This window comes from Hippichthys cyanospilos, chromosome 3, assembly GCF_059441005.1.
Source record: "Hippichthys cyanospilos isolate Australia breed blue-spotted pipefish chromosome 3, RoL_Hcya_1.0, whole genome shotgun sequence".
Taxonomy (NCBI): Eukaryota; Metazoa; Chordata; class Actinopteri; order Syngnathiformes; family Syngnathidae; genus Hippichthys; species Hippichthys cyanospilos.
This window is the reverse complement of record NC_142371.1, coordinates 21104586-21114235: the sequence shown is the minus strand read 5'-3', so window position 1 is coordinate 21114235 and position 9650 is coordinate 21104586. Positions and strand designations below refer to the sequence as shown.

At 40.8% G+C, this 9650-nt stretch overlaps 1 protein-coding gene across 1 annotated transcript in view; it reads right to left on the bottom strand.

Annotated features, from left to right (window-relative positions):
• Window positions 1-1240: 1240 nt before the first annotated feature.
• The window catches only part of fhl3a (four and a half LIM domains 3a), a 36566-nt gene continuing 28156 nt past the window's right edge, over window positions 1241-9650 (bottom strand). The window contains exons 2-6 of the mRNA XM_088411298.1: window positions 9045-9225; window positions 7222-7396; window positions 6080-6249; window positions 4718-4904; window positions 1241-2904 (exon numbers count right to left, since the gene is read on the bottom strand). Coding sequence (XP_088267424.1) covers window positions 2753-2904; window positions 4718-4904; window positions 6080-6249; window positions 7222-7396; window positions 9045-9200 — 840 coding nt within the window. The 5' untranslated portion in view covers window positions 9201-9225 and the 3' untranslated portion in view covers window positions 1241-2752. The remainder of the gene's footprint in view (window positions 2905-4717; window positions 4905-6079; window positions 6250-7221; window positions 7397-9044; window positions 9226-9650) is intronic.

Here is a 9650-nt window from a genome sequence, read left to right as displayed (position 1 = left end):
TAGCAAAAGCTAAGCTAACATATGAGGCCATCTCCTGTCCAGCGTCCAAATTTGCAAACTCCCGTAGTTCGATAATTTGCCTACACGGGCTTTAATGGCGGGGTGTTTAATATTTTAATAAAATCTCTATAAAGCGGCTAAACATTCCCTGACATGCGCAAACACTTCCGGGTGTTAGAGCTCAAACAGTTTGGCGCGCTTTACTACGTCACACAGGTTACCAGCCAAACGTTTTTTTTATTGTAGCTTTATTTAAACAATTTCTTTTACAAATTTATGCCACACGCCGAAAAAGGGAAAATGAAACAAATAAGATCAACTATAAAACAAAACAGTATGTCAGATGTAAATAATTTATATACACCGAATTAAAGTTTTTCTTATGCATTACTTTGGATCTATAAATACAGATTTTGCTAAAATAATGTTTATTCTTCCAATTTCGTTTGATAGTGAGTCCTGGAATTTAATCCTTGTGTGATATTTTGTCCAATTATTTGATCTTTGCATCAAAGGAATTTCGCATTAAAAGTAAAGTATTGAAAGAAGCTGCTCGGGAGCTGAAATGTCACCTAGATGGTGTGAAGAGTTCAACAGGTACATCCACAAATAAAGAAGCCATTTGGGGAAGGAAACAGGAAACCTGCCACTTTTGTTTGAAGCAGCCAATTTGGGTTCATTCTGGGGGCCAATGGAAATAACGTTTAAACTTTGCCATCAAATAAATTCCATTTGCAAATGGCCATGATCACAAAGCTCATATTTTTGTTAATCGGTGCTCGAAAGCATTGTACTTTTACTTATGGGAAACTCAAGGGGCAGCTAACAAACATTAGCATACCGCAGGCCGACTTTGCCCGCTGACCCTTCCTCTTTTCGTCTCCTCCTTTCTGCCGGAAAAAAAGCTGACCCCCGCTGAAAGTGTCGAGTCCAGATGTGAACATCCTCCCTCTCTTCCTCGCTCCCACACTTCAAGCACCCCCTCCTCCTCTTCCTCCACCCCGGCCGCTCAAGAGTTTTCCATTTCCTTTTTTGGTGAAAAAATGTCAAAACGGCAGCAGGGAGTGTGCATCTGTTATTCCATGTGTACTCCATCGAGGTGCTGAAACGGTCGAGTCAGCATAAATTTCGCGGCGCATTTTGTTTAGACCCCCCATAAGAAATCTTTTCCTCCAAAGTCCCTTCGTTTCATTCAATGACTTCATAGGGCGCGATTTCAAAAAAAAGACATCATGCAATATAATCCACATCATTCCATTTATTTTCCACACGCGCGCACGCACACAGATTCTCCATTGCAGGTTTGAGTCCATTAACAATAGGCTCTATACTAAACAATGGCTTATCCCCGCCTCTTAAAAAAAATGCAAATTTGCCAACTCTGACTCACCAGCATCAAAGCTGAAAAAATGAAATATATATGATTTTAATACTTTGTCACATAAAGTAGGAAAAAGAAAAACAAGAAAAGATTCAACAGAAACAACAACCTTTTGTGTTTAATTTTCTTTAACCTCTGCAAAAAGGGTGGGTCTTATTTGAATTTTATATACTGTGTGTATATATATATATATATATATATATATATATATATAATCACACCTTTAACAATTTTTAAGACTTTACAAATACTCACGATGCCTGTGTTTTTTAATCACACATAAATATGTATTTTGGGTGATCAAAATAAAAAAAACAAACACAAAACTCAGGGATACAGAAACATTTAGACAAAAAAAAAGAAAGAAAAAGTAAGACATGCATACTCAGACATGACAAGTAAAGCATCTTTTGTACTATAATCGCCAGATGCTTAAAATGGTACAATGTGAAGAAAAAAATACTGAAAAAAAAAAGGGGGGGCAACAGAGTGCCGGAATATTGAATACATTTGTCCGAAATGTTTATTTTTGACACAAAAAGTGTGTGTGTGTGTGTGTGTGTGTGTGTGTGTGTGTGTGTGTGTGTGTGTGGGGGGGGGGGGGGGGGGGGGGTCTTAATTACCATTTGGTCCCAAATGCAAAAGCCATATTTGGAAATGTTCGCATCCTTTTGAATTCTCCTCTTCAGACTCGCAAGCATTACAGGACGAGCTTGATTTAAAGAAGCGAAATGATGAAAACAGGTCCACTTATTAAATACAATAAGCAGGAAATTCAAAAATTAAACAAAGGAATAAGCAAAAAAAGTTCAGCAATCAGATGAAAGTGGTTTTGTGCCATGTTTTCATATGGTGTATATTTTTTCTTGTGTGCACGCATCATTGTAGCATGAGACTCTTGTCCGCAAAGTGCAAGTGTCATTATATACAGCGACCTGGTCAAGATGCATAGAGAAAATGCATAGTGTTGATTGTATAAGAGCAAAAAAGTGACATTCAAAACCTCGAAAACTTTATTATTCGGGCTCCCCTAGGAATCAAGGTTTATTAATCATCCAAAAAAAAGAACCACCTTTGTTTTTTGGGGGGGGCGGGTCTTAACATGCCCGAAAAGACAAAATTTTTGCAAGTGCCTGTTAACGTACTGTATAATTCAGGGGACCCCAGAGACAACCCCCGAAAATTCACATCGTATCGGAATAATGACAAAAACAAAAAAACAAACACATAACATGTATTACATGTTATTTTCAGGCACTTTATAAAATAGTCTGTAGGTGGTCCACCGCTTTAGTTTTCTTGTATTATTTCGTATGAAGACTTTGGCTACGACAAGAGTCGAGTGGAATTCAGAAGGGAGTGTGTGATTCTTTATAGGCTGTTGTGGCATTCGCGGCACAGGATGCGCTCGCCGTCGGGGAAGAAACCGGCGCCCACAAGCGACACGGAGCATTGCGTGCAGTTAAAGCACGGCTGGTGCCACTGGCGCTCCTCAAACGAGATGTACTTTCCGCTGCCGAAACCTGGAAGACGAAGGATATCACTGGTTGAAAACTAAAGGTCTTACTAGAGGGCTTTCAAAAGCAGCCAATCGGAGAGCGGCTAGATTTCACATGGCTGCTAAAACAAAAACAAAAAACCTCAATTGTTACAATTGGTAACAAACGTAGAGGAGGCTAAAAGTGTGAGACAGAAAGTGTAATCTTACTATTGTCGGGATTACTACTAGCCACTGCTAGTAGTTTATAAACACTCATTAGCAAGCTAGGGGCTTGCATAACGTTAGCAGTAGATAAAATTAGCAAGCTAGCAAAACATTAGTAGTTGATCAAATTAGTAAACTACCAAACAATTAGCCACTTGGGTGCCAGCTAGTGAGCTAGTGGCTAGAAGTCACTGCTAGTAGTTTATAAACACTCATTAGCAAGTTAGGGGCTTGCATAACGTTAGCAGTAGATAAAATTAGCAAGCTAGCAAAACATTAGTAGTTGATAAAATTAGTAAACTACCAAACAATTAGCCACTTGGGTGCCAGCTAGTGAGCTAGTGGCTAGAAGTCACTGCTAGTAGTTTATAAAAATTCATTAGCAAGTTAGGGGCTTGCATAACATTAGCAGTAGATAAAATGAGCAACCTAGCAAAACATTAGTAGTTGATGAAATTAGTAAACTACCAAACAATTAGCCACTTGGGTGCTAGCTAGTGAGCTAGTGGCTAGAGGCCGCTGCTAGTGGTTTATAAAATCTCATTAGCAAGTTAGGGGCTTGCATAATATTAGCAGTAGTTAAAATTAGCAAGCTAGCAAAACATTAGTAGTCGATAAAATTAGTAAACTACCAAACAATTAGCCACTTGGGTGCCAGCTAGTGAGCTAGTGGCTAGAAGTCACTGCTAGTAGTTTATAAAAATTCATTAGCAAGTTAGGGGCTTGCATAACATTAGCAGCACTATAAAGGAATAAAACACTGAACTGATGGTAACAAGCGACATCAAATAAAAGTTTTAGTCACTAGCTAATAGCTAATTGTAATAGCCCAAAATAAAACTGTTGATGCTGACTAGTAACTGTGTAGTTAGCGCGCTAGACGCACGTTGTCGGTCTTTTGAAATACTCAGCTGAAAAAAAAAAGCTATGACACAGGCAAAACTTAGCTAAATGGGGCCTAGTTAAAAAGCTAGTGGCGAACAGCACAAAGTGATGATGTGCAGAATCAGTCGGCGGCAAGCTAGTGAGCCAGAGGCTAAAATGAACCAGACAAAGACTTGAAAAATACTTTGAAGTGACAATGCGCATACCACTTTTTCATCTGTTTTCCGAGCATTGCGGCGCGCAAAATGAGCGTGACTCACTTTAAATTAAATTTGAAACACGTAATCATTTCCGCAGTGTGGAAATTGAGGTCCGGCGCTCGCTCTGTGAAAGATTCGACTGCAGCTCGCCGACACTACTGGGAAAAGCCATCAGGGAAACCTCCGGTCGTTCCGAATGACACGTTTTATTTTTGTCCGACGATCCCATGAGGGATTCGCGATATAAATCCCAGAAGAAAAGTTCTTGTCATGAAGTCATGAAGGCAATTTAAAAAAATGGGGCAGCCTTGGCTGAGCTTTACTTGCTAGTCCTAAAAAAAGGCTCACGACTCCTGCCAAGGTGGAGACGCATTTCCATTTGAAACTTGAAAAGATAGCACTAAAGATGGTACTGTTTGTTCGATTGTTTGTGTGTCGCACCGCCATTACGCAACAAATACTAAACTAAAGTTCGCGCATGTGTAAAATATCTGTAAACATCTGACTAGCCCACAAACATTGAAGACCACCAAAGCGGCGTCTTGCCTGTGATGGGTTTGCTGCAGGCCTCGCACTTCTTGGCGTAGAGGCTTCCGAAGCACTTGAGGCAATAAGGGTTGTCGTCGCGCGAGGTGAAGTGCTGGCCGGCCAGCTGCGTTTTACAGCTGCTGCACACGAAACACTCCTTGTGCCACGGCTCGTCCCGGTAGGTCACGCCACCTTTAGTCAGGGTCTGAAAAGATACGGACGTTTCGCCGACACATTCGTTTCGTTGCAAATCGACCGTAGGAAACGGACGGCGAATCGGAATTTTCGCATTCGACTCAATAGCATGGAAAAGACATTTCGTCAGAGAAGGGGGCGTGCCCATTTTTAGTCGGTTAGCAAGTATTATTGTCAAGTAAACTGTGAAGTAATAAGTCAATGTAGGACCTACGTTGGACCTACAGCTTTTCGATGCATCCGTGTCGCCTATGTTATGCTAGCTGGATAGCACTCAGCTAGCAAAGCAACAACAAAAGTGTTGATTTACTAATTAGATGACCTACAATGTATATATATATATATATATATATATATATATATATATATATATATATATATATATAGAGAGAGATGACCTACAATGTAGGTCATCTAGTTAGTAAATCAACACTTTTGTCGTTGCTTTGCTAGCTGAGATCCAGCTAGCACAACATAGGCGACACGGATGCATCAAAAAGCTGAAAGCCACCATCAACAGGAATAAAGTTTTAGGCTAAAGTAAGGACGGCTCACTTTTGTCGTTGCTTTGCTAGCTGAGTGCTATCCAGCTAGCATAACATAGGCGACACGGATGCATCAAAAAGCTGAAAGCCGCCATCAACCGGAATTAAGTTTTAGGCTAAAGTAAGGACTTTTGTCGTTGCTTTGCTAGCTGAGTGCTATCCAGCTAGCATAACATAGGCGACACGGAAGCATCAAAAAGCTGAAAGCCGCCATCAACCGGAATAAAGTTTTAGGCTAAATTAAGGACGGCTCACTTTGTTTTCTGGTTTTGTTCGCTGGCAGCATTGGTATCACAGAAAATACGCTGACTTATAGGCCACTCTGCTTGTATTTCCAAATGTTCGTATGTTGAGGAGTGTTTGTCGGGTATTGTTTGAAAAACAATAATCGTAAATGGACTTTCACTTATATAGTGCATTTCTACCTTGGGTACTCAAAGAGCCTTACACTAACTAGTCATTTTACCTATTGATGACGCAGCATCAGGAGCAAAAAATATTTTAATCACAAAAAATAAAAAGTAGTGCCCGTTTAACACCGATACCAGAACGATCCCATGATAACGCCGCACAGTTATTCATTCGCTCCGAATCATGCAGAAGAAGCTGTATCGGGGCTTCCGACGAGGCAATCGCTCACCTTTTTACAACGCGTGCAGCGCGGCGCAAACTTGTCCTCGTAACACGGAACGCAGTAGTGCTCATCCTTCTCGGGAATGAAGGCTTTGGAGCCGATGGGCTGCTCGCAGGCGTGGCAGATGAAGCAGCCCTCGTGCCACGTGGAACCTGCGTACTCCAGCTTCCTGGTGCCTGGGGGACCATTCAAACATGCGCATTTGAAAAAAATAGTGGTGGTGCACGGTAACTTGACTGGACTACTTTAAATATTGCGCTGGAACTGCACAAATGCATAAAAAGCCCTTTTGATTTATTGGAAATGAAAACACCACAGGCCCCACACACACTGTTGGAAATTGGCGGCTGGCCGTACAGGATGGATTAATGCAATTTTTTCCCCCCATAGTTTGTGTCACTGAATAATCCATCTTCTCCCACTTTGGCGCTTGTTTTTTTATTTATTTTATTTTACTTGCTGGTTTGCCCTACCATGACTCTGAGGTTTTGAGGTCGAACAGACTTTTTCTTCTCTAGCCGTGGAAAACACACGCGTTACAGTACTGAATGATTGGAAAACAACAAGATAAACCCTTCTCCTATTTGGCAACCGCAACAGAAGTTTCACGTGCGCAAAGCAGTGGTCCCCAACCCCCGGTACATGGATCAAATGGTACCGGGCCGCGTGGGCTGCACCCGAAAAAATGTTTTGGAGATGATTTAGTTTAACAGTTCATACGTTTGTGCTAGATCAGTTTTTTTTGGCGCCACCTCTGGCCGCTGTTGACATTACATACATAGTGAGGATGATGATGTGGGTTTTAGAGCAGCCAGCACCCCCCCACCAAAAGATCAAAAAGTTGGGGACCACTTTACTAAAGCAGTAAAATAATTTGGTTAGGTACTGAAATACATATGGAGTAAAGTTCTACATTACTTTAAGCGCCAAAATACTAAATTGATCACTAGGTAATAAAGTGCGATAGTGATCCATTACTTATGGTACTAAAAGTACTTCAGGTACGAAAGAAATCAATTACTTTGATGCATGATTACCTCATGTAATTGATTACTTTGGTACTTAATTACATAAGATAAATATTACATTAGTTACATAAATAATTGTTCAGAATCAAATGAGGAAATAAGCACACTTTTGACGCTCACCCGGCATGACGATCTTGTCGCAGGCCACGCACTTGGACGAGAACTCGTTGCAGTAGCAGTCGTTGCAGAGCAGCGCGTCCTCCTGGTTGGTGAAGGGCTCGTCCGCCAGCGAGCGTTCGCAGCGGAAACATCGGAAGCAGTGCTCGTGGTAGTGCCGGTCCTCGTAGAAGAGTTCCTATGGGGTTGCACAAGTTCGGATTCTGCTCACCCGCGACAATAATAAGTCACATTAAAAACGGATGGTGGGATTGCTTCAATGAAAAACGAATACTTAATATTGTTTATATATCTTTATTGTTTATCTAGAAAAAGTAAAAATTGTGAGTCACCATTTACACAGACTGTTCTCAGCATTAAGAGAAGGGACTAGATTTAATCTACTGGACCATATTACAGTCATATCCATTGTGTGAACACTATGAGCTGGTCCCAATTATAGCCATGGAGCCTTATTGTACAACTTAATGTTTCCTGCTGCTGTTTATAACTTGCCAAAGTTCAAAGCAAAATAACTCAATAGGGCTCACTATTTGGCAAGCAGTGCTTTCAGTATTTATAATGGGGGTGAATATGTGTTCACGTGATGGCTTGCCAATGAAAAGAAATGTATCCAAATAAGGGCACGCTGTTTTTTTTTTTACTTGATTTTTGGGTCTTAAGTTTAAAATGAAATCAACGCTTTGAAATATGGCTATGGCCAATCAGTAAACGGGTAGCAGGAGAAACTGATGCAGTCAAAAGCTTCACTCGACACAAACAGATGGCTTCAAATGCAAGTCATGGGTGAGACTTTTTCAGTGTTCCACTACAATGGTCAAAAGTCATTTTACATTTTTTAACTACTTTAAACCTGTCTGCTGAAACAAAGGGGCACTAGCTACTTGTGTTTAGCCGGAATTTTAGTGATTACCGTGTGACCATATGGCAGAAAATTAAATTGTTAGCCAATTAGCTAGCAGCTCGCTAGCAGGAAAAAAAACAACAGCGCAGTCGATAGTCAACTCGGCACAAACAGATGAAGAGTAATGCAAAACACAAGTCATAGATGAAACAATTTGTCTAGGTCAAAATACTCAAAAGTAATTGGACCTTTTGTTAAAGTACTGATGCTAGCTGAAATGGGTACTAGCAAAGTGCATTAGCTTGTGTTCAACTGGTATTTTACTGATTAGGGTTCAATGTGATCCAACGGTTAAAAAAAAGTTTAAAAACATTAGGTTGAAATATAAAAACACAGTTTGTCTTTTTTAGTTGAAAACAAACACCAGTAGCGTGTTTAACCCGTTGCCAAATGCGTATTGCTAGCTATGGTATCATTGGCAGCTAGCGTGTAGAGATAGTGAACAATTCAGAAAACAGATGGCTCAAACGGTTTAAAATCCCAAGTCAGATTATAAATAAAACAAACATAATTATGCATTGCAACCAAAACAACTGCCTATAAAAATGACCTGCTAGCTTAAAGCTCATGATAATTATCACCTGTTGTGGTACATGACAACAATTTGGAACAGATTAATGGCGTTTCTTTTTATTAGCAGGAAAGAAACAAAGGAAAAAAATAGATAAAAGAGGATAGCCTCAAGAAAAAAAAGGTAAATAGAAATGTAATATTTAGTGTAAAGTACAAGGCCTTTTTCAACCCATGGTACGTAATGGGTTAATAGTGCCGAGGGCATGACATCATAGTGGGCACAAGCTTCATACCAGGCTACAGAAACAACAACCACACAGATGCCAGCGAAGCATTCTGCAACCGCGCGTGTGGAACTGTCGGAATCGCAAAGTCAAAACAAATCAAGTCCGATCCCTACCAAACTCACCCGGGCGTTGTGGCCAATCAGCTCCTTGCACTCGTCGCACGTGTTGGAGAAGAGGCTGTCGTAACACGGGATGCAGTATGGGCTGTCGTCCGACTGGATGTACTTGCGGCCGTACAGCGACTCCTTGCAGTTGTCGCAGTCGAAGCGGTCGGCCATCGCGGCGGTCGGTCAGGTTGTCAGCCTGAAAGCCAGGAGGGAGGAAATGCTGATTAAAGAAAGTGACAACATACAGAGGATATGACATAATAAAGACAAGGGGCAGGCAAAGGCCTTTAATTGCAAATACAATCCATATGGTGCCAAATTTTCTTGAATATTTTGAACTACTTAGGGGTCAATACCCATTGCCTTATTCCGGTGGCAAATACGGTTATAACAGTTAATAGCACTTAGATTTAGGTACCGTATTTTCCGCAATATAAGGCGCAACTAACAGCCTTAATTGTTTTAAAAAGCTGATGGTGCGCCTTATATTCAGGTGTGCCTTATTTATGGATCAATATTGAGATTGAGATTCGTAGATGGGGAATGAAGTGATAAAGTAAGCTTTACCTGTTTCTTTTGCGTGTTTACAGTTGAACAAGTTTGGTCATATTGACTGAGTTA